We start from the raw sequence: 26442 nt of genomic DNA on the forward strand, positions 1-26442 counted from the left end.
GATTGTACCGAAAGGCATTCTCCGCTTGGTAAGCTCGTGAACCTCGTGGCGGATAGTTGGAATAGGGTTGGCTAACCAACCCCTGTCGATTCGCTGGTAGTCTTTTTGCCCGACCGTTGGTGTGTCCATCCAGACAACAACATTTCGGCCCCCTTCGGACAGCAGAGCGAAAGTAGAGAGAAAGAGAGAAAAACGAAAGGGAGGGCCAGGTGGTGATGCGATGATGTGTTCGCGCCATATGCTGCGCCCTCTAGGGGACTCACCATATACGTGCCTACTAATTAATTCCCAGGCCTTTGTTCTAGCGGACAGCACCGGTGAAATTACTCCCGGAACCTTGGCTTTTAAGCGACGCTAACGATCGCTGCATTCTTTCCTTTCAGTTGACAATTGTAAATGTGACAAATGTTTTCAATTCGCGATACCAAGACTTATCATCGATTCCCTACCAAACGCCATGCAAATGGCGAACCCCTAAACGTCGTAGAAATCGAATCTCACAAAACGGAGGATTAGACGAACCGATCCGGGCCATTGACTGCCACGCGAGCCAATTAAATATCCATCGACAATGGTCGAAAGAGGAAAGGCAAACGTATCGTTTTCAGTGTTCGCGAACGAGCTGGTCTCGGGAAGGGAGAAACAGACAGAAACACGGGCAGGGGTTGTGTCTGGGGACCAAGTAGCGGAGGAAGGGCAGGGAAGGGGGCACAAGTGGCACAACATGGTGGTGAAATAGGGGAGGCGAATGACTGGTGTCGGTTACACGGGCTGGCACTGCAGCCCGTGTTTCGTTCAACTACCCTTGTGTGCGGTTACCTGCGAGTTCTTCGTCCCCTCCTTACCACCCCCCCCTGGAAACGATGTATTTATATTTCTATACGTTCATCGTTTGACCCGGTGTACGTGCACCCCAAGGACCGTCATTAAGGACGCTAATCACTTTGCTGGAACGAGCTTCGTTTTGTTCGCTCTTGCAACGGGGGTGGCCATTTTTTTCTTTTCGGATGGTGGAATTATATAAAAACTTTATCAGATAACAGGGGATTAAATTTACCTACCGACGACATAGAAGTTGTTCTTAATATACAGAAAATGGCGGTGAACGTTTGAAGGACTGAGCCGAGGTACGAATGGGACCGTGCACGACCGTGACCTTTGATCGTGGAACTAATCCAAAGTACGCGTATCATGACGGCATCACGGCGCATTAAATGCGCCGTGTGAAGTCACCGGTTGATCGATGACGATTATTAGTCAGTGGACCGGCCTGGACGTTCACAAAAGGACCCTGCCTTTAAATAATCGGACGACTCTTGACGAGCGATTAAAGGCTCTGTCTCATCGCCGCTGCCTCCACAGCGGAGATTGATGCGCCAGAAGAATCAGAAATATTGCATCCTGCTCGACACTCTCCATCCCTTACCACGGAAACGACCGAAAAAAGGAATTCCTCTAAAACGTTTCAGCACTTTTCAGAAACCATTAGGTTATACCTATCTAGAATCGAGAGGAGTAATCGTTGTTTTATTAGAACATAGATTTAGATTTCAAGTTGAACCGATTCATCTAAAGTGTACGTCATTTCAGTTTGTGAATTTCCATTGAACATTCAGAGTTACCGATGATGACTTTCAGGTAAGCTTTTACCTCACTTTTGAGCCACTTCTTTAAGTATGCACCCTACTCTACGCTCTCTTGCTTATGCACCCTTTTAACACTCCCACGTTAATGAATAAAATATTGAACCCCGCTGTTGAGTTCTTTAATATCCCTTTTAACGTACCGTATGACGTTTATCTTCAATTATGAGCTACTCAAATCTGCTTCATCGTTCAAATTATTTTCCCATACAATATTTCATATCGTTTAATTACGAATAATTAAATTGCGGTTTAACATACAGTATTTCTTTCACCTGTAATTACGAGCAAGTAAAATGTTCGTCATAGAAGAAATTACGTTCAGAGGAATAGACTTTTCCCTGGAACACGTTATTTTTGCTTTAATGAATTTCTTTGTACCTTCGGAGGTAACGGAGATGTATGTGTGACCCCATTTAAATGCCCCACCCTTCGCACGGTGTCGCTCATAAATATCTGCTCACCCCTGCCTTCCATTGCCGCTCTGCCGTAATAAATATTTCTTCTAACGATTTTTCCTAGTCTTATCTGAGCTGATACATCTACGGTGTTGCTCGTAATCAAGCCAAAATTACTTGTTCCAAGTAACACTGTGCTTTGAGCTACGTTAAAAGAGAAATCTTACGTTACAAGTTGTTAAAGTAGGGAAACTTTCATCGAGAATGTAGAAAATGAAAATGCAAAACTCGACGAGTTAAAATTCACATTCTAGAAAAATTTACAATTGAAAATATAGTACAGTTTTCGTAAGAAATGACTAACGAAATTAAAAAACATTCGTTTTACCTAATTCTAGATATCGTTGGCCAAAAATCGCAAGTATTACTCATACTTGTAAGTACGTTTATATTCTGTCGAAACTGAACATCTCGGAAGTTGCGTATAAAGCACGGCATGGCGCGCTTTCACCACTCGTTATTATTATTATGAAATGCAGTGGCACCGGTCTCGGTGCCGATTAAAAACATTAATTGCATAAACCGGTAATTAACTGAATCATCACGGTCAGTCTAAGCCTGCATGGCGTAATGTTCCCTGATCTAGATATCCGGATGTGTAAGCAAAACGTCTTTGATTCATCAACGTTTCCTCGTCACGCTGTTCAACGGGACACTGATATCGTTTTCTTATCACAGGAAGAGATTATCAGCTGGAAAATTATAATAATTTCCAGCTAAAATTATTACTATTTAACCAGTTGCTCGGATAACAAGGTTCTTTTTCCAAGAAGATTAATCGAGTTCTTGACGCGATGACTTTCATAATTGATGTTTTTACAGACACGACGATGAAAGTGAAATTTTAATGAAAAATCAACAATCTAATTAAAGACTGTTTTTATCTGAAATTTTTAGAATCGATGGATTTTGGTCTAGAATTAATCGATTTGCTACTTTGCAATATAAAAAAAAAAAAAATAAGGAGGTGCACACGGTTAGGGCGTAGCGAATTATGTTGTAGCAGGCTGGCAAAAAATTGTACGGAAACGGTGTGCGCAGGTTATTCTTTTTTTCTCCGGCACAGCATGTTTCTGCAACGGGGAACAATAACAGAGAAGCGTGTAAAAACAGTTGCGTTACGCACCGTAATTGATTGCTATCGGACGAGCACGCGTGCAAACAGCCGCTTTGCAGCTCTAACCATCTTTAGCGAGATAGGCGGCTTCGCTCGACATACGCACAGCAGATACCGTGCTCTGCTTCGAATGCGATGTAATTCCAATGAGCTCGCTAATTGTCGACCCTCCTCTTCGACAGAGTTCCTTCTCGTCACGTTCGCCTAATCCGATTTGTTAGTTTTTCCACCGTGGAAACGGCGAGTAGTGAATCAATTCTCTACGGATCGTTGGTATATTATACGAGGCACGTTGAAAACTTGAAACAAACTTGCAATTACGAAGCTATTATTAATGTTACCTTCAAGAAAGTTATACTAGAATCATTCCGTTCCGAATGCGTTTAGATTTAAACAGCCTCGTAAAGAATCGTGAAAGGTTGTTGTAGATTGTAGAGGATCTTGAAAGAAGAGGAAATGGCGAAGGATAGAGGAACGCGTGTCTCTGACTGAAAGCCGACCAGTCTGCTGCGAATGTGGGGTGAAGTTAAACGAGCGAACTCATGCAAAGGTGTCTCGTTCAGTGGGTCAGCAGTGGCAAGAAGCCTTCCGGGCATCCAGCTGATCGTGGCATGGCGTGTTGGCGTGATGCGTGCTGTAGCCACACGGAACACGGAGCACTTCTGGAGGCCGTGGCCCCTGGTATCGCGGATCCCGATGGATCCTCCGCCCCGTGCCATGCCGTGCCGTTCCGTGCGTGCGTTCAATCCGCTCGCGCGCCCTTTTGCTCGCGTGAGAAGTTCACGTATGAACGGACGCCGACGCGCGACGCGACGCGACGCGACGCGACGCCCCGCGCCGTAAGATCGAGAAAGCATCAAGAAGCCTAACGACAACTTTCCATTATGGTATATTCTTTCAGCGACGATGCACCGAGTTACGTGAATGAAATCATTCAGAAGTAGAGAAGTATTTCTCCGATTGTACCGGCTTCGATGAAAAGCAAACTCGTTATCATCAGGGGGCAAGTGGAGGCAGAGGTGTTTTTCCAGGGTGGTAATCGACTCGAATGGCTGGAAACGAGGATCCAGGCGATTCATCGTGGCGTTGGGACGCGGATAGCCACGTAAATCGAGGGTGGCCGACGGCGAAGTGTTAATAACCTTGGCCGTGTAACGCGGCGAACGCTATGAGGCGAGTGCTGATTACCGTGGTCGTTAATTCTCGGCTAATATACCACCGTTACACTCGATATCTGTGCCCGTCCGACTGAGTGTGCACTGTGCACGTGCGCGCATACCTTCGCAGGAATTAGAAGGTCGTCGCGTACACTACGTTACAGCGATACCATCTTGGGCCATATTTACATCGCGATGATACTGTCTCGGGTTACAGGGCGAAGTTACGGCAACTGTGAACCCGCCTTAGTCCGAAAACTTTTACCTTATTTTCGTGGATCCACGATCAGCTGGTTACTCTCGAGACAGGTTGCGCATCATTTTTTCAAAGGAAACACCCTAGTAATCTCTATATTTTTTCTTCGTCTCTTCCGTGCCAAGCAACCGCTGCTCGAAGTTTAGAAAAGCGCGATAATTACCAGACAACATGCATATGCAAAACGTTGCTTAAATTGCACGTAATAACGGAGGTTCGAACTTTCATCGGGCTGTATTTATCCGGTCGAAAATCTCGGCGCCTCGGCTCGTCCAAGTGAACGATCATCATCTCGGTGGCTGATATAACGCGCGGCTGATAATAATTACTAGTTGTTATTACACAGTCCAATTCGCTGTTGGGTTACGGATACGCGTCCATTCTAATTACCGGCAGCAGGCAGGAGGTGGGTCGATTAATATTCATAACGCCGGGTGAAATTTTATGCGCGCACAGCCTGACGCGTTATAGGCTCCTCTATCTACTTTATTAGTTGGCGAACCACTTCCCGTCGATGCTAATCCACCTATATCACAATCCGAGAATTTTGCAGGGTTATGGTGCAGAGCGAAGTGTAATATGTATAACGAACCGGGGTCACCGTCTTCGCTGGCTGACTTTCAACGAAAACGGACACGATCCTCTGCGTACAGAGACTATCAATTACACGGTAGGTTAAAGTGGAACAAATTAGTCGAAAGACGAGTTTTATGATGCATTTGCCGAGCTTGAAAAATCTTACACGAGGGTTGATACCTGGATAGACTTTTAGATTCGCTGCAGATTTATGATCCTGGACATTGACAATAATATTTATAATATTATATAGTACCAGCAACGAAGCGATCGTATCTGTGCTAAACAAAGAACTTCTACTCAAGATTGAGTAGAAGATCCCATTCTTTTTTCTTCTACCGAAGAATTCCATTTTTCCAGTGCGTTGAAGTCGCATCATAATTTTCACGTTAATCAGGAGGGAAATCGCGCGATAACAGAACGATTTCACGAAGAATCCTAAATTAAATAATTAAATGAAACAAGAAATACAGAGATCATGATTTCTGATTTCTTACTCGACGTTAAATACCGCTAACGATACCCGGCCACGGAAGTAGATCGTTCGAAGGAAACCAAGTAGCCTCGCGTTTGAAGTTTATAAAGTATCTGTTTGCATCAGTTTTTTTTTTTCCTTTTTTTTTAATGAAACTAATCTCTGCCACACTCGTGGGTTTCCCTTTTTTTCTGCCGATTTGCAAACTAAGTGCGTACGGTGAGCGATAAAGAGTACGATCGTTCTCTAATTAACTAGCGTAATGCATTTAATACCGTTTTTGTTTTAATATATGTACATACATCGTGATTACGTTTGACCGTGTTGAAAGCGTGCTTCGCGGTGGCGCCGCGGTTGATGATTCAACGTATTGGAAATGATTGATCAGCGAAACGTTTTCAACGTTCGATGGAAAGCAGGCATTTCATGCACTCAACCGTTAACGCGAGAAAAATGGGCTGGCCGTAAATTAAACGGCTGTTTGTCTCGTAGTTTCTCGCTTTCCTTTCCACTTACAATTAGAGGATTCGCTTATGGAGATTGCAACACGCGTTTCCCGCTTTAACGGCTCTTGTTTGCATACACCATGCGAGGAAACTATTTTTCTCCCAATATCGAAGCGCATGACATCAAGTAATTGTCTCCGCATCGTTGATACATATATGTACATAAAAATTAGCATGGTCCATATTACTATCCTGTTAATCTGTATTTGGGCCGATTCCTCAGTTCCTCATTAAGGACGCTTTCTACTGGTCTCTTTCCCTCTAATGGTATCCATAGGCGGGTATAGAGAAGATCGCCACGCTCTCGTATGCCACGGATGGCAGAATCCTCTCGTTAAAGGGATTCTCCGGGCGAATCTGCTCGTTTTTCTCCCATTGCTCTCTGTAATTACGCGCAGCTAGCCTCTTTTTCCCTGAATATGTTAATGAAAATGTGTTGCGCGCATGCTACACGGCCGGCTTCGCCAGCGTATCTGTTGGCGGAAAGATGCTCGCGCCGCGATGGAAACACGATACTTTCGACGTCTAATTGTTTCATTAAGGTAAAACAGGCTAACGGAGTATAACGGTGACGCGCGGTGCAATATAATGATTAATTGGCTGCACGATGGACTGATGATCCTTTTGATGGCTATCTTAATTTGTTAATTTTTCACCAGGAATAATCAATTAAGCCTTCGTAAATGACCATTTTTCCGATCGTCCATTTTAAGTAGCTTCGCAGTTGGATTTTCATATAAAAATATTCAGAATTCTTATGGTCGATGAACGCGTGCCCGAGAAGATCGCTATCCGGACCACAATGCTGGTTCTCATCGTCAGTGCATGCTAACGACTAACGGGCTACGGGTTCGTTAAAAAGCCCAGCTAGATTTTTGCTCTTAGCTCTTTTCTACCCCACGAATCGACTACGAGATCGTCGCTGCCGTTCCTCGAGGACGACGAAGCTTCACGCTCCGTGAAGCCGAGATTTCGTGCTTCGCCGTTTCGCGGTTGCACTTCCGCCACTTTATTATTGCGCATCCTCACCTACGATCTGTTCTATGACCATTTGACTAACATTCGATGGTCTGTTATTCGAATAAGGCTGTGTTAAATTTCTAGTCGACTCACGATTAGAAGAAGGATCTCTAGTTAGAAGGGAAACGTCGATGGCGACGTTAGATAGGTAACGCGACGTTGACCCGGGCCAGTCGACGTGGAACGAGAAAAATGGAACGAACAGCCGGATAGTGAAAAATATAAAGGGGTAAAAATGCGATTACCAGAGCCGAACCAACCAAAGAAGCCACGTGAGTCCTTCGTTTTTGCCGCACGCGAACAGCCAGCTTTTTTGTCGATACGCTCAGATCCTGAAAGGATAAGTTGGACGTGGCGTAATTTACTTGGCCTGTCGAGACTGAACGTCACTTCGATCGCTACCACGAGTTACGACGTTATTACGCGTCATTCGTGGCTGACGTATAGTACAACCACCACCGACGATAAACACGTTTATCCATATACGATGTACGATCGAATTTTGACTCGAAAATTATTCTCCGATTAATCGTCTTTCGCTTCAGGAATACCTACACCCCGTATAAAATGGAATGTACCTACACCCCTAACGGTGGCGGTTTAATTCATCGCGTGAACGAGGTAGAAAGACGCGACCGTGCAGTTAGTTTAATGAGAATATTTGCAATTTCTATCCTCGTCCGATCTCTCGCAATGTTTCCTTCGATTTCCTGTGAATGATTGCCTTATAATATCAAACAGACCTCACCGAGATATCCACAGCACGGATAAATGTATTTGCATCGTGTTTCATCATCGCAAAACGCGTCTAAACACATTGCACGATAGATAGAAATCTTTACGATGGTAACGGCACGGTAGCTTCATCCACGACCGATCATTTTCTCGTTCGATTATCCGAACGATTAATCGCCGTGTATTGTATTGCGTGAATTATCCTGATGAGAGAACGTACACGGTATACCTTTCCTTTCGCGTGACCAACTTTGCTGATAACGGTGTTACAGAGACACACGAGGCAGGGAAAAATGGATGAAGATAAAAGTGATACAGCAGGGATGCTACCTGACAATCGTTTAATAAACCTTCTAATTCTCACCCCTTTTTTCAGACGAAACACTTTCACACTTCGTAAAAATAATATCAAAGGATACAGTATAGAATTTAAAAAATCGTATAAGATATCGAATGGTCCTAATTCGACGTCCAGTCGAATCTCGCGATCAGCGGCAGTAACCGTCGATCAAGATAGGGAAAAAAGTTCGTTGGGACATCTGCCGCGAGCCATCGAGCCATCGAGCCCTTCCACTGGGTGAAATGACGCGAGCACCAAGCACAGAACCCGCTGCTCCTGTTCGTGCATTTTTCTGATATAGGGCCACCGGTTCACGGAAGGAATGGCACGCGTTTCAGATCGATATCGGTTCTCGGATGGCAACCTCCTTTTCGGACGGCAACATCCGATTTGCCTTTAATCGGTTCGACAACGGAGTCGGCCGACTGCTCGGGGACCGGACACGCGATAACTATCGCTCATTAACGTCATTATTAAAAATGCGGCAATTAGACCGCGGCGAATATCGACTTATATGGAGTATGCCACCAGTCGAAACACCTTTCTCGATTTTTGCTTCCTTCTCCTACCGGTTGCTTCATTAAACGCGATCGCATTGCAGCCGAACCCTGTCAATTGAATTTCTATTACGTTCCTTCTTTCAAATGTTGCAAAGAGCCATTTATTTTCCAAACGAAAGTATCCTCTTGTCGCGTGCCCCGTGTAAAAAATGAAAGACATATAAAGAAAGTGGTGATCGGGCGCGCCGATCAGTGTCACGAAGCGACAAGCGTAAAGGAAATCAGTTTTCAAAAGCGTAGAGTCGGCCCTTAGGCTGATGACTTTATAGAAATGACACGGATGGCTCGCGGTGGTGGTTCGCGAAGGGCGAAGGGCGAAGGGCGAATCATAAAAGGCAGACCGCATCGCGATAATGACATGAAAAATGAACTCGACCGAAGATAATCGGCGAAATTAAATAATTGCACGCTCTGCACGCTGGTAGATGAGCGTGCTCGCTTTGCGCCGACGAATTTAATCGATTTACGATCTTCTCCATAATCCAGAGGTGGCTTCCGGTTCTCGCTACCGGCCCGGGGAGATCCGTTTCGTTGATTTCTCCATCCTCTTTTTCTCTTCTTGGCACCGTTTGCTGCAGGGTGCTTGTAGGGCCCGTTTCTTTCTGTCAATCTTACTTTACCGCCTCTTCTCTTCTTCTTCTTCTTCAACTCTTTTTCATCCTTTCCAGTGTCTCTCTTCGTTCTTCCCCCATTTTCGTTCCATCGGTAGCTTCCTTTGCTTTTTACTCGTCCTCCTTTTGTTCATTTTTACGCTCCCTCGACAGCTCTTCCTCCTTCATTTTTTTTTCTTATTCTTTCTCTCTGTTTCTTTGTTTCCTGTTTTCACTTTTTGTATTTCTTATCTCAAGTGATTTTCACTCTTCTCCAACAATACCGAATACCGATATACTTACTTCGTTTCTTCTCGTCTTCTTCTTTTATTCTATTTTTTAACATTATTCTTATTTGAACTTCGATACCTGCTTCTTTTACCCTTATCGTTGCACTTTTATTCTTTTTTCTTCTTCGACTCATTTACCTGAAAGTCCCCTTCCACGTCTCGTCACGCGGTGGTTCTCTCGGTGTCCCTCCCCGCCAGGTGTCAGCTCGAAATGAAAAATGTAAATGAGTGGTAATGATGAGAAGGTAACTGTATCGATGTATATCTCTTCATCAACGTTCATGCTACGCGTTTACAAGGCACACAGGTTGACGTTACACCGCATCATCTCGAACCAGTTAAATAATTTCACATCCTTCGTTCTTATTTTCTAAACTCTATAACCATTACGTTTACGCATTTCCTTGAATAATATTGATCAAAGTATCTAAGCAATGTGGCAGTTCAACGGTGGTAAAGAATTCATTACTTTCCCGCTTAACGTCACGTCGTTATTCCGCGTGCGTCGGGTTTTGATTAAGGTGTCGGAGGGTGACGAATTGCGTAATGAGGATTTGATGCCCTCGCGCGGTAAGTAATTAGTCCGCGTGGATTATTAATGTCTTGAACTAACAATTTCATCAAGGACCTTATTCCGCTTCGAAGCAATTTCGTTATATCTCTTCTTTGTCTGTCTGTCGCACGCAAGATCAAACTCCAATTATTCCTCCCGCAACTTTTGACCCCTTAAACTGTACATATCTCTTTTCTTTTTAGCCTTGGAAATCCGAAGATGATTAGCAATTCATAATATTTGCCTCACGCTATATTACATACTTCAGTTGGCCAACGACGATCTTCTTTTTTTAAATTAATGAAATCACCGTCCGAATATACGTGAACATTGAAGAAAATTCTACATCGAGATTGGACCGTCAAAAAGGTGGCGTCGAAGTGGTTGAAGAAAAAGAAGAAAAAAGGAAACATACACGAGACTGCCGGCAATAAGATCGACGCGGAGGAGGTTAATTACCGAGACTCGTCGCTTTGGACCTTTTATGGGGTCTACAGGGAATGGCGAAGCGCGAGAAAGGAACGGTAAGCGTCAGTAAAAAAGCGAAAGAGGTGCAACCCCCACGATCCGCTATCTGAATCTCCTGCAACGTTCGCCACCTTCCTTCTTCTCTTTTATTCTTCTTCTTCTTCTTCTTCTTCTTCTTCTTCTTCTTCTTCTTGGTCCTCTTAGAGATTCTCTTATTCTTCTGCTAGCTAACCGGAGGCGAGGATGAACCACGTGCCCGTTTGAAAAATCAGCGCGTTTACTGAACGGCTAATTAATTTACATAGTGGAGCAACGTGGTTCTCACTTTTTTGTTTTCTTTGCTAGACTCCCTTCGACTTGAAGTGTGGGAAATAGAGCAACTTTTACGGTGGAGTTTAACGTCTCGCGAGACACACATTCCGATGGAATTAAAAATCCAAAAAAGAAATTGCCAGCTCTCTTTAAATTCATTCAACTCGTTCCTATTATTTCGATCCAGTCGCAAGCTGCACGCATTTTTCGCAATTAGCGATCCACTGGTGACCATGGGTTAGCCATGGGTTAGCCATGGGTTAGCCATGGGTGCGGAGATGGGTGCCGAGGGGAGAAGAAGGAGACAGGTGGTGAGCCGGTAACGCGCAAGAACTCCCAGGTATCAGGGCATCGGGCGACACTCTCCCGGGTGTCTTCGGAAAAGATCCGAGCTCCCGACAATGAATACCTATTAAAACGGTGTGAACAATGCCCTGGAGGCTGGCCCGTGTGGTACGCTCTCAGGATCGCGTCGGTAGCAACAAGAGCGCTAAGTAGAGACCGGGCAACCTCTTGTGCCCCGCAGGTGATATACTGCGAGATCCGCGATATCGAGACGTGGCTCTCGCAGGCCCCGCAACTGGACAACACTCGCCTCTTTCGCTTTGCTGTCTCTCGTATTCGCATTCCTGTTCCTCTTCTCTTCTGTTCTGCCCTGTTCGCGTTCGCACTCCGCGACCATTGCGATCCGGATTCGTGTCCATTACCTTGCATACGCTGCGACCCACGCGTCGCGTCGTCCTCCTTCCTAACAAACTCGCGCGACCGTTTTTCCTCGCCAACAGGAATCGTCGCGTCTTAAGTATAAATATTTAGTTAGATGGCTCTAAATGCAATTCACTTATAAATCCGGGTAATCAATTTGAAGGAATCGATTGATCCGACCCACGAGACAAGTGGAACCGATCGCGATGGAGAAAAAACGAAAAAGAAGAAGCATTCAGGACACACAGGTGGTGGTATCATTGGTGGGGTAGGCGATCGTCCGTGGCCAGGTTCGCGGTACTTAGCGCGGCGTTAAATCGATAAAAGTGTAGAAGCCGCATTACGAGGGTTTCGTGTGGGCACACTTAGAGGCCGCGCACGTTCGTCGTGAGATTCGAGCCTCTTGCCTTCTGCAACTCCAGACTGGCGGAGGAAGATAATGGACGGGAAAAAGAAGAACGTTTGCCCATTATTCCGAGCCGATTCTTCGATTGGCCCCACCTGATTGCGATTGCAGATGAGATTGTACGCCCGCCGCGAGCTAAGCCACGCTGTTTCGCGCCGTTGCATAATCGTTTCCCTATCCCTTATTTCCACCTTCGATCGCTTCCAGGATAGTAATCATCGATAATCCAAATTTCGAAGAAAGTTCATTCCGAATTTTTCTACAAATTATCCTCCAATCGAAACTTAAATGCCTTTTCCCTCTCATTCGAGGCGAGTTTTCGTGCACCCCGAGACCTCGAAGATACCAATACTTTATTCCGTGTATTTTTAAAGCGACCTTGAACACTGTATGATTTTGCACAGTCACGCCATTTATGATTTCGCAAACGAGTTAAGCGAACTGGGTCGTACCGATGCAGATCAATTGATCTAGCAAGTGGAATAACGAGGCTAGACCAAGAGAGCATTGTCTCGAAATAAAAAGGATCGATCAAGAAGAAAATTGTGTTCGATACATGAAAAACATGCACCAGTTACAAGGGTCTCTAAGCTGACCTGAAATTTAAAAATGTCATATCCACGGCTATGGATATCTTGACTAATTATGAATAAGCAATGCAAATGGGTTAAGCAATGTTACGATTTCGCGTCACGAAGGGATTATAAACTCTTCTTTTGTACTGAAATTACAACGTCCGAGCGCCACCAGTTTCTCGCAATAGCCAAGCTTATCTTTTTTTACTGGATAATTTTCACCGGCTATTGATTGGCAAAAATATCATTACCTACCTCCACCCCCTTTAGATACGTAGATTACGATTCAAGGGTTTTCTAAATAACAAAGATTTCCCGTGCACGATAGCATTAGCTCTCCTTCTTATTAAATAATTCATATGTTTATGCCTAATCTTGTTAAAATAAATAATCGCTCGCAACAATCTACGTTTTCACCGTTACCGTTTAACATTGTATGCTTTCTGAAAGTACGAATATTAAATTAAAATGGTAGAAGAAAATAAAATATTCCTTAACTATATCCCAACACTTTCTCCATGGTTTCGTACAATATGACGTAACAATAGCGGGGGAATTACAATGGTAAGAAATTCGAAGAAGTTCGACGGTGAACAGACGAATTGCAGGATCGCGGAAGAACGCGGGTCATTGTTTTTGAACCCTTATTGTTCCCTCAGAGACAGAGTAACGACAGCATCGCGTGTTCAGAAACATATTGCGAATGCTAATGCTCCTGGATGCGCAACGATGTTTAGCCACGACTATGTACCGCAAGAAATTTCTGAATCCTTGCATCGCATTTCCGACAAACACTTGTGTACCGTTAAAAAACGCGGAATATTCAAATATCGTAATTATTTTTCGTCGAGAATTTCCTTCACGGTTCTTTCATAAAATATTTCTACCACTTACCTTGGAAGTAACTCTTCGTTCGGAGATAGCTAACGCTGAGTCTCAAGATGCTGAGTCGATCCAGCTTGCTCAAAATGTTTTGTTCGAACGGAAGCAACGACGCCAGAGTGTCCAATTCGGCGTTCAATCGTTCCCGATGTCTCTTGCTGGGGTTCGACTTCGTTACCCCATCCTTTTGGGGTGGTTTTAAACTGTGAACAGAAAAAAAAGAAACGGATGGTTAATTTATTATTATACATAATTCTCATCCTGACGTAAGATTATCCACGAGTCGAAAACCTATTCAACTTGAATTTTATCGTGGATATATGGCAATAGAATGTTGTCTTAATTAGCCAGAAGGATCGAATTAAACGTTCGGGGTTGAATCGAGCAAATTACAAGAAATTCTTTGAAAGAACATCGCTGACCACCTTCGAGACTCGGACAACAGGCGGCCTACGGGCAAAGGATCTCGATAATTAAAGGTGACCACTGTCGGAGGATTGATTGACACGTGGGGAATCCCTGCGGACCGATGTACCTACTAAACAGCTGCGATTCTTCGCCATAAATATAATTATGTACAAAGAGTTTCTGCTATCCTGTTTCTAGTTTAACCCGACAGGACATAAGATCCACGAATTGTTTGGTAATTATGACATCAGGGATATGATCACGTATAATTGGAAATAATGAACGTGAGGCCACTGATCGTTCACCACGTTCGTGTAAAAAAATCAAACGCTACGATTCCGGCTCGGACTGTTTATTTAATTGAAGTCTGCACCATGGGGACACCGTATTAAACCAGTACCGGACTTCTCATCAAAGACACCGCGCCATTTCACTTTTATTTCTCTATTCAACTGCAATTATTATTTTTAATAATCTTAATTTCACCAGCAGTCTTCCAAGATCCCATGCACGTGTTAAAACACAAATTGAAATACGCCTATTAGAAAAGTCAGAAAATGCAACGTCGATTGAAAAAATTTGAAAAGTGAAGCGCAGAATTGAAGGTAAAAGAGAAAAAGGAAGGAAGGAAGGAAGGAAGGAAGGAACGAGCGAAAAAAGCACGATGGCCTTAATTAAAATGCTTAGGGGTTAGAAAGCGTGATGAATGAGATTACCAACCATGTATAGGCAGACAGGTACGACTACGCGGCAGCTTCGAGAAGAACTCTATTAATTATTAGATGACACCGAATCCATTATCCCCGGGACGAGAGGAAGTCCTCGAGGAATAGTCTCATTCGGATACCATTAGGTGCTTCGGTGTCGGCCTTTTGTTCTTTCTCCCGTTGGTCGCGCAGCAACGTGCAAAACACAGTTAATTATTGGAACGAGGACAAGAAGAAAGGTGTGCCACGTGGGCAGTGCCATTTCTCTCTTATCCTTCTACTTTTTTTCACATTCGTTTTTGTCGCTCGTCTATCTAGGAAATCTGGCATTGCCTAATGATGTTTTCAAACTTAAATCATTCTGTCTAATTGTGATACCACTTTTGAATCGCGTTATATTATACAACACATTTTCAAATACCTTAATGAGACCATTTGCAATCACCTCAGTAAATTAAACAATTCCTGTAGAAATTCGCGATGTATCGTATTAATTAGTGCATCCTAGATGCTTAATTGAAAAAAAAAAAACATTGTAACATGTGCTCCAAAGCAGTGAAACGTAAAAAATGAAGAAAGCTACCTAATCTTTTAGCTTATCTTGCATTTTTCAAAACAACCAATTTATTTATACTACACTTTAGAATTTCATTTCTTGAAAATCTTTTTTCTCTATCCTCGAACACGGACAATTTGATTTGGCAGGAAAAAGGAAGCAAGCTTCTGAATAACCCCAAGATTGCGGTATGATGTGTTCGAGGAACTCGTCAAGGATACCTGGCGAACCTCCTTGCAATTTGATGACACTAATTGCAATCGTTAAGATCAACGACAATAATGACGACGAGGATAATCCAAACGTTGGGCTTTAAAAAATGCTAACAGTATCAATTACTCAAAAAAAAGGAAGAACAGAGAAAAAGATCATGCTCGTGGAAATGTTTAATTGGTTATAAAATACGAATGAATCGTAGGAAACTTATCATGTTATCATCGACGATTTGATCATCAAGGTACCGCGATGACATAGTACCACGATGACAGACAAATATAAAAAAGAAAAAAAGAAAAAAATTATAGATTTCATGGAACAATGTCCCAGAGGGAACCGATGAATGGGACATACGCGTTTACGTAACCAACTTTTGTTCTCTGCCAGCGCAGCGTGGGAAGAAAGCGAACCGTGCACTTTGCACGGCAGAAAACTGCATTTCAATGCGTTCTAAAACTGCAAGTGCGCCGGAGAACGAAACCGATGCGACAATACCGTAATTATAACGTAATTGTCTCTTTATTCCTGCCTCTGACCGTTTCCTGAGCCGCCGTGTCGTCCCACTTGCGAATTCGTCGAAACATTAGATCATATTTAATCACTTTTATTTTCCGACAGACAGGTTACATAGAGAAAATGAGAACTAGATTGTGACACGGTGGATTTCGAAGCTTAAAGTTTCATACAAACGATTACACAATAATTTCCAGAATTTCTGAAGCGATATAGGTCGATCCCATGTTAACCAAGGTACATAAATCTAATATCGATCATGGTTTCTGTGATTTACGAGCAACAAATACAAACTTCCAGGCCTGCTTCGAATTAAATAACACGAATCAAAAGTGGCGCGATCGTGTAATCGCTAGGTATACCAACACGCCATCCTCGAATCCATCAGCCCTTCTAATCACACACTCAAGATTGCTCGAATTCATATCAAATCTTCACCTTGACAATTACTAAACAAATGCAACATTTTGAAAAATCTTTCCAAAACTTCATTTTACCATAAAAATCATGAAGAAAGAAAGATCCAAGCAGGATCCATTCCCCTAAAAACAGCCCGCCATTTTGCTCCTGGCATCGATGAAACGCCGCATCCCTTCAGCCCTTCCAACCCCTTTGCACAAAAGCGTCTGCGTTTCCCTTTCCTCCCCTTTCCTTCTGAGCTCGTAGCTTCATAGTTGACGTCCTTTCCGCGGGAGAACAGAAGCCGGCTAGGGGTGTAGAGGGGTTGATCGTTGGTACGGTAACGTTGAGACGCGCAGGCGCCACGAAGGGTGGGTCCACTATGGATTTTCGTGGGTAGAGACGAAGTGGAGGAGTTCCGGGGTGGCAGACAGCATGGGGTAGCAATGGAAGCTCCCACCGCAGAAAGGATGCTAGAACGTTTCCTGGGACGGTGATATACACGCCTAGACAACGGACAGGGGTGAGCAACGGTGTCTAGGAATGCATAGGCTCGACCTTGAACCGAACCCTCTTGGATTCGATATCCTTGGAGGGTTGTATCAAGAAGCAGGACTCGATTCTTTCAGTTGCTTTGTTCAGACCAGGGGATGGGGTTGTAGTTCCGAAAGGTGTAATAAAATAGAACTTCTTAAGGGTTGATAGCGTCGAATAAGACCTTTGTAGATCTGAGACGATACCAAGTTTTAGTCGTACAAAACTCGAAGCAATTATTTTCCCTGTCATTAAATATATTAAATGTTTTACTTAGAGTTTAATTCACGTTTTCTAGTTAATATTAACGTGTACAGTACTTGTTTTTTTATTTGAAATTCAAGAGAATTTCAATTTTAATTTTTACACGCCCCTTTTCAACGTTTTAATGTTGTTTATTAATTACATTTCACGTTGTCGTTTTCTCGTTCGTTATTTAAGCAAGGTAGGGAAGGCTGATTTTATCGAATCAGATCTCGTGGAACGATAAATAGGTATCGGTCACGTGGTCGAAGAATTACGACTCACTGTACAGTGGGTAATGATTGTACATGGGTGCTGGCCGTCCGTGATAATTGCATTTTAATGGAAAAATGAAAATTTCGTTCCACGTTCACAGGAAACGATCCAAGAACAGAAACTTTTTACCCTTAGATACAAAGGGTAGATGCAAAGTTTCCAGAAAAGATTCGTCATTTCTGTAATCTCAGTGATTGAGACGTTTCTTTTTCATTCTTGGAAATTTTCTTAATTCTAGATTGAATTGTGTTTACCTCGAAAAATCGAAATTTTTCGATTTGTTCGTCTCTCAAGAGCGAAAGATTCTTCGAACGATAGAGACACGCAACGAATTTTGCTCGGACGCGGAACGAGCGGAAGTGCATTCGCCTGTCAACGTAGCATTTCGTAAGTGGCGAGTTGAAAGAGAGCACCAATAGCGGTCGGAGCTGACTTTCGACATCCTGTGGCGAATAATCGACCATATGTCGACTGACGTCAGAATTAGTGGTCTTCGTCAAGGAAAGCTCCTTTGGTAAGAAAAATGGAAATGCAGCTGGTAAGCAACTTCTACAGCGGTCTCTATTTTTTCTACGTTCGCAAGCTCAATTCATACGTATATCCTGCGGTATCTTAATCAGCAGTATAATATAGAATAATTGAAAATACTCTACATGAGAGTACTACGAGTGGTAATGTTACAAGTTTGGTTGTAAGTACATACTCGGCACGCAATTTATTTTTCACCGTGAAATCGTAGCTCGGTAACGGTGCCGAATTAGCGTGTTACGATGCTAACGGGAGCAGAAAGGATCGTTCTCCCGCGTGCGTTAGGCGTGTTAACAAACGGCCCAGTCACCGTCGGTTAGCATTACACGGACGCGAGCCGGCGTTCAACAAGAGCGTCGCGAGCGCCATTTCCTTCATCGCCGTCGCGAATTAATTACCACGATCGTTCTTGGATTAATTACGGCCGGCGTATCGGTCAGACGCGAGAACAAGCCTGCTTTTTCTCGCGCACGCGATTTGCCGGCTAAACGCGACGAGGATCTGCCTCTCCTCCGATCAAACTCCTTATTTTTTACCCCAGACTCGCGCCAAAACTCACATTTTCACTGTCTAAGAAGACTAACACCTCCGTGAAATAAATTGAAATGTTCATCAGCCGTAAATTGCAATGGAGATGTGGAAAGTCATGACGGCTTTATTAGAATTAAGAATGGAAATGATTCGGCGAAATCCAATTTCACGGATTCGAACAATGCACACCACTCGAAAAACTGTCTCAGTTGGTACAGTCAATTAGTTCCGGCAGTCGTAGAGCATCCCGGCGCGGGCGAGGCGTTCGTCCTCGCATAATAATTCCGTTTGTCACGCCAGTTACGCGCTCTACATAGCCACACACGGAATTGCTGGCACGTTTTAATCGTCTCTATAAAACAACTACATAATTTGAAACCGTTGATTTTTCTCTCCTTATATAGATCAATGTCCCATTATTTGGTTTTATCCGATTTTTCATGATTTCGCTGAAGAAATCAGCGGGAGCATCGAAATCTCGAGGCGCGCGTCCCACGCATACGCGAGTGATCAGTCGCGGACATCGACATTACCTCCTCTCGCGTGATCGCGCGGCAACCGGTGCGGCGAATTTCGAATTCAACGGAGAATTTATGGCGGCTACGGGCCGAGTTAGACCCTCGTAGTTGTCCGTAAGTCCATCTCTTTCTCTATCTCTTTCTCTTTCTCGATCGAGTTTTGCACCCGTTGCGTTTTCGGCAGCCGAGAGATTTGTGGTCCCCTGGATTCGACGATTTAGATGTTCATTTAATTTAGTCGTCGTCCGTCGAGAGACTCAACCGACCCCGTGCTTCATTAATAGTCGAACCAGGCAAATAAAGGAGTTTTGATTTATATGTACACTGTCCGTAGCGCGAGCGAGTGCGACCGCGTACGCCTTCCAACGCGATCCACGGTTAATTAAATTGTTTATAGTCCTCCTGATCGTCTTCTGCTTGTACTCGCTGGAACAACCAACTTTTCTCGAATTAAGATTAACCTCGGGACAATCGTGAACCCTTTACAGATGCTGAAGGTATCCTTTTCGAAGATTCCAACCACTTTCTGCTTTCTGCTTTCTGCTTTCTGCTTTCTGCTTTCTGCTTTCTGCTTTCGTTCGTAGCTGAAGCGAAGAAAAATCTTTCAACAGCGATTCCTTGCTCGTTTATTAACACCCCGTGCGAAGGGTGGATTCCCGTTAATCTTCGAAGCAGAGATGCTCGATAGGGATCGGAAGAAGTCGCCCAGCATTGCCGTAAACAAAGCCTGAAGGCGTGGGACGTCGAATGGAAAGCCTTCGTTAATTGTGCGGATTGATCGTCGATCCTCGTGCCGTGATATCTTTAATTTTTTGCAACAACAAACTGTCTACTTTGACTCCTGCGCCATAAATTCACGATAGAAGTTTCGCGGAATTACGCTATCTTGCACACTGCAAATATTGCAACTTTGATCGTCCCACCGAACGAAACAGCAAACTTCAAAGTTTAAACTTCGCAAAATACGATCTCGAGAGAGAACTTCCGCCGCCGTTAATTGCATCAAATGCTTATTAAAGGCGCAGCTCTGTATGCAGGCATGTAAATTGTGTGTTTTAATATGTATATTTTGTGTATACTTTGTATGCATATTAGAGTGCACAATGGCGTACGGTCTAATGAGATGCAAGGGGTTCCTCGCGGCTAAAACGAAGTACGTGTTCGATAGCAACGAGGAGCTATTTATCGTCCATTATCTAATGATTCGGAAGCTTTAACCGTAGGACGATCCGGTCTCGGATCAATTTTACAAAATGATGACTGAAAGAAAAACACATTCCGAGTCTTTCTAATACTCTCTCGTTTCGTCAACGTTAGAAATGAGGAAAAAGCGTATCGTGTGGTAGCGCAGGTCACGTGATGTAGTAAGAAATCGCGAGGCCGCCGCGTGATTTAGGAAGGAGAGTCGTTAATCAACCGGTCGAGTTAGAAGTCAACAGGTGCGAGAACGAAGCGGCGCGGCTTGGCGCGGCGACCCGGTTGCTCTCTCGCATGGGACACGCATGCCAAGCGTGTGTCCCCACACGCGCCTCTCACAAACTCCCTATGCAAGCTGATGACTCTGGAAACTGGGTCGGTTCGATGGAAATTAACGAAAATCAAAATATCCTACTTTTTAAAAATTTCACACATGGAACTGACCACTTACTGATGACGGTATAACACGCATCGTAAATCTATCAGTTAACCAAAGCATCACAAAATTGGTGCAATTTTCCTAGATGAGGATGGAATTCACAGAGGCGAGAAGAAGTAGCAATTTCTCGAGCATTATACCCGCATTTCCCGTCGACTATTAATGTAACCAGCATCTACCTCTAAGGTGATAATTATAGACAGAAATTGCCGTTTGCGCGAAGAAAAGTATAAGACCGGTTCACGTTAGAATCTGCTAATCGCTGACTCAGTAAAATTGATTATTAGCAAAAAATATGATAAGCAAGTGTTTCCACGAGCCAATAACCGCCTTGATGAAGTTGCTCAACCCTAGACTCAATCAACGAAAAGCCAGTTGAAGCATCTCGAGGACAAATCTCATGTGTCCAGGTAACAGGTAGACAAACGAGCCATTCAGCGCGAGTACAAGTCTCTTCTAAACGTTTTCTAACGGCGTCTTTAATCACTCTATCCGACTTGACTGGGTGGATGGTTTAGTGAGAAAGGGCCGCGAACAGAGTCGACCTGGTCGTGCTACCGAATTCCCGTGACAAGGTACATGGAACTCCATAGGGACGAGTTAAAAAAAAAAAAAAAAAAAGAAATAAAAAAAGAAAGAAAGAAAAGATCGAGGAGAAGAAGAAGAGAAGGTGGAAAGAGGCCTGGGCAAACGCATTTGTCGGCTGTTGGCCCGGTTCTCGTCGCTCTCTGGCCAGCCAGGAAAGATTAGTGGTCCTAATTCCCGTAGTCGTTCGTTCCTCAGGAAATCCCTAGGTTGGAAAGACGCGTCTCTGACCTCTCTTCGTTCGAGTTGCGGAGAAGGGAGAGCAGAAGGAACACGAACGAGTTATCTGTTCCGTTTCTACGGGTCGTGTAAGGTAGGAGTGTAGGTTACGAATGTCCGAAAGACGGCAGCGGCCACGCTCGTGCTGGCTGGCTACCGTAAATGTAAATATCCTACGCTCTTCGAATTAACATACGTCCCCGCAGGCTCATTAAGGATGAAATTAATTATCCAATGGTATCGTTTCTCGTGTTCCCGAGGCCTAAGACTGTGAGGATGAACGCAGGACCTCGACACGGAAAAACTGAACTTGGGATGAGTTGAGAAGAATCTAACTTCAGCTAAGTTTAAACTAAGCGCTTGAAAAGTATCGAATGCAACACGTTTCAGCGTTCCACGGCAAAGACCTGAATCTGCACGAAATTGCAGTTCGAATTCGAGAACCAGAATCCTGGAATCCGGCAGAAGGTGGCAGAAAGCAACATTTTTTTTCACGTCGCGATTAAACGCGAACAGATACGGGTAAAAGGTGGCGCCAATCGATGAATGATCATCGTCGCGGTTGCACGCGTAAAGCAATCAACTCGAGGGAAGAAATCACCGGTGGAGACTTAGAGGAGCAATTATCCTAATGGATGCAAAGTCACACCCTGTTGTCTGCACCGGGCATGGTAATGAGTTGATATCACCGCATACCAGGACCTTGTATCCTTCCAAGTCCTGCTCGAACCTTTGCTCCTCTCCTTTTCTTCCCTTTTCTTCTCCCACCTATCTTCGCGCGCATCTTGCTCCCTTCCCTTGACGTTGCCTCGCGTAGGATTCACTCAACCTCGAAAATCACCGTCACACTTGAATCCTTTAATCGTGTGCATTCGCAGGATATCTTGAAGAACGAAGAAGAAGATCAATTTTGCTATCAAGATCGCTTTCCAATCGGCATTCTGCCATTCTAACAGAAAATTGTTCTTTTATTTTATGCTTGACTTGTAGCACCTATGTTGTTTGTATTGGCGGAGAAAAATCAAAGTAATTCGAGCTGGTTAATTATGAGCTGAGAGAGTAAAACGGGTTAAGAAACTCGTCCCGTGCACGGTAAAGCGCTTGAAATGGCTTCGCACTTGTCACTGACCACGGTTATCTTCTCTCTTCTTAGAAGGTGTTCGCAGGGTGACGGAGATACAGAGTGGCATGACCTCTACCTGCTCTACTACGTATGGACACTACTTCTGCTGCACAAGTTCTTCGCCCGATTACTTGCTCACGATTCGTTGAAATCTCGAACTGACCGCTATACATTCAGCCTCTTCACTTTTCTTCTAAAGAAGCACTGATTCGAACACCTTCTGATCTTGAGGGTTGCAATTTGCGCACACGATTTCACCGAAAAACATAAATTTCAACACGGTTTTGAATGAAAATCCTGTCAAAGTAGGACGAAAGAACCCTGCCGATGGCTCGCATGAACTGCGGCCACTACGTGGTAGCAAGGAGCTTTTGTACTCCCGGCAAGTGCATTGATTGAAACGCAAACCAGTTAAGGGTGCAATTCAATCTCTGCTCGAAGAAAACTGTTACACCACCACCGTATAATCCCTTGTTAAGGATTCGGTGTAGTTTTCCGTGTCTTTACTAAAGAGGACAACTCATCGCTTTAACTCTATCTACTCCCCTTTTTACACCTTTTTCCCTTTAAATATTATGTATATTAAAATTGTTTTTTGACCGTATATCAGTCAATTGAACAGCATTATCCTTTGTCAAGAGGACTTTGGTAGACTAGTCCGCTTTCGATTCAATCTAAGTCAGGGTAATTGCAAACCTCAAGTTTCCTTCCTTAGCAAATGTTTCAAATCAAGGGTGTTTATAATGAAATGACGAGAAAAATATGCAACTGGAAATGTAAATATAAAATAAGAGATAGAAAACGAAGTAAACAGATTATCAACGCAAAGAAGCTTTCGCGACTAATCGTACAAGGCCCGAACGAAGCCAAAATAGGTAGAGTGATTCGCGATCCTGAAGCCAGGATAAAGTCCGGTACAGCCGATTAAGCTTCTTAAAATCCAGTATCGTTGGATGATGATGGGTGGTGGAAGGTCGCCAGAAGGGATTGAGTTGGAAAGCCGATATTTCTCGGTCTTCCTTTGGTAGTGGTGGTGAGGTATTAAATCCGCGTATCCGCACTTGGGAAAATTCAGAATGCAACGAGTGTAAAGTGAACGCGTCGTTGTTCTACGACACCGGTCAAACTATTGGATTATTCGAGGCGAACGAGTGGAAGAGTTGCGGTTAGCAGGCATCAGACTGAGTTTGTTGATTCGGGATCAAAGTAATCTCGTTTGCCATCCCTCTGATCAGCCTATCCCGGTGACCAGGGGTGGCAAACCACGCCCTATCATCGTTGGATAACGCTGTTCTTATAGTACCATTTCAAAACCGCAAACAGAATCGCTTAAAAGCTGGTATCTGTTGTCCGAATTAAAGAGTTGTGTTGAATGCTAATCTACACGAGTCTGGGACCAGGGAAACACCCTATAAACGATTCTATCATCGCCAAATAAGGGATTTCAATGACTTTTCTCAATCTGATCGATGATGAAAAATCACTTAATTCACTCAAAGAATAGAGAAGAGTATATTTTAGAGAAGATACAACAGTTTAGACACGTTTCAAGCCACGTTTTTCCCTTTGTACGAATATTTACAGGGATATTCGCGGAATGTTGGACACCCCTGATGCCAGCCGAGGCGTGTGATCTGATTAGTTGACTCTAGGGTGGGTTTTGCCCTCGGTAGACAGCAATCCGCTCGTTTTTCGAGGCCGGATTAGCCTCATAAGACGACACCAGCCATCCACAGATCAGATACCGAGATCAAGGATTTGAAACAGCATCGGATGACGGATTTGTATCGGATCATCCGGTCGATAACAGATCGTAGCCCAACATAGCTGGAAATCAGCCGAACCCGTACGCGTATCATCATCGACTAGCTAGTCAAAAAAGTCCACCACTACCGCCCCTTTTTCCTCGACTACATCGGAGAAAATTGCAGAAAAATGGTCTATGACCTACAATAATCTGAAACTGAATAGATCAAATATGTACTGTGTCAAAGGGTGAGAATTATACGAAACGTTTCAGGACATCGTTCACCAAAGAAGACTCAGCGGGACGAATTGACTACAAGTATCTTTTTATGTTTTGTCTTTTGATGTTTTCTACTGATAGGAAGTGTCGAGTCTATGCGATAGGAAATGAGGGGAATTCGCAAATGAATTCACGGTTTAAGTTTGTAAAGAGTTGGGGAGATCCGAGGGTAGCTTCTCCAAGAGTGTCTATTTACTTCGAGCGTTAACACGAACCTGACACCGGGGAACCAGCCGTTGCTCGTCGAACCTATTTTATTCTCGAAATTTGTCAACGATAAACTTTTTTATATTTCGAGAACATGTTTAAATTGCAAATCTAATTCAATAATAATGCGATGATTTTTGGTTCTGTTAACCGACATACAACAACTTGTCTGCCGATGAGCAATAAAAAGTTGGAACGAGCAAGATCGTCTCCAGCGAGGTCCGTTTCGTGACGTTCCGGGGCCGTGGGTTCGCGTGGTCCATTCTTGTCCGAGAGAACGAGCACGCACGATGACGTGACCACGTGACCGTTAAAAACCTGACCTAACCGACATCACTACCGGCACGCCATTATCCCTGTCTCCATCGCTACTGAATGAGTCCCGATATGTCCGGGCATAAAGTCGCTGGTATCGTTGGGTCCTCTCGTAAATCCATCCTGCCGAAAGGACATGCGATCCAAAGCGGTCCGTTGTCCTTCCTCTATCAACTCGCGCTGCTTCAACGCCTGCATACTACCGTACACACGCGTGTCTTTGAGTGATGTACATACATATTTATATACTTACTTGTTTCGTGTCTTTAATTAAAATACATTGTCCTTTCGACTACAAAGTCTGCAGGATTTTTGTTTCTTTCGGTCCTTTCCGAAAGGGGATTTGAAGAGAGTGAGCATTTTGATGCAAAAGATTTCTAAGCATCAGAAAGAGTCGATCCGGCTCGATAAAATGACAGCGAACTGAACGATTACCGTTCGCACGCAACCTACCGAATGAACTAATATCCAAGTGTCGACCTAATATCGAAGCTTGGCGTAAACCCATCGGAAAGCACGCAAGCAACTTGCATCTCTCGTCACGAGCCAACTTGTATCCCTTTTTCGCGAGAGCCCTACGGTTGCATGCGCTCTCAGGACGTACAGTGGATATCCGGTGGTTGATCGATACGTCAAGAACGCGGCGATTACTTTACCGGTATCGTGTTGCCAATTCGTGTGTATACAAAGAGTCGAGCTGAAATTGCGCGAAACCTGACAGATTTCTTGGTTACGAGCAATTTTCATCTTGTTCATTTCCAAAGAGAAGATCTCTATTCATTTGAGTTATCTTAACGTCGAGATATCTAACCGGAATGATTAATTTAATGCTTTATTAGAATACTCTGTTAAAAGGTGAAAGGGATAGAAAAGTTGGGATTTAGAGAGGCATCGTCAAGAGACAGATGTAGCTAGCCTCCTGCCACGAATCGATTTCGATATTTCGATCCTTCCTTCTCGATCCCATAAATATCTTGGCCGGACCAGTCGGCCGGGTAATTACCCCTGTATCGAGGCGTACCAGGGGCGGAGAAACGTGGCGCGTCCTATAAGCTTCGATATTATGCCTATACGTAGTCGTGGCACGCTTGACCCTTTTGACACTCGGATGATATAATAATAATTGTTGTGCGTTCGTGGCCACGAACTCTCTTCTGGTCGATTGGCTCGATTGAGAGAAACTGCTCGTACGGTTGCTGCTTCAAACACCTCGGAGCCCTGTGTTGTTGGAACAGGGTGAACCCTCGAGCGTATTCTTCGAAACGTAGGCCCACCGTT

General features: G+C 44.0%; 1 protein-coding gene across 2 annotated transcripts in view; it reads right to left on the reverse strand.

The window, feature by feature from the left end:
• The window catches only part of LOC114876418 (circadian locomoter output cycles protein kaput), an 84608-nt gene that overhangs the window by 39767 nt on the left and 18399 nt on the right, over positions 1 to 26442 (reverse strand). For both annotated transcript variants that reach the window (XR_003789382.2, XM_029187876.2), the window contains exon 2: positions 13637 to 13827. Coding sequence is in view for 1 of the 2 variants with exons in the window: in XM_029187876.2 (XP_029043709.2) it covers positions 13637 to 13827 (191 nt within the window). In the remaining variant the exon portion in view is untranslated. The remainder of the gene's footprint in view (positions 1 to 13636; positions 13828 to 26442) is intronic.

The sequence above is a fragment of the Osmia bicornis genome, chromosome 8 (genome assembly GCF_907164935.1).
Source record: "Osmia bicornis bicornis chromosome 8, iOsmBic2.1, whole genome shotgun sequence".
Taxonomy (NCBI): domain Eukaryota; kingdom Metazoa; phylum Arthropoda; class Insecta; order Hymenoptera; family Megachilidae; genus Osmia; species Osmia bicornis.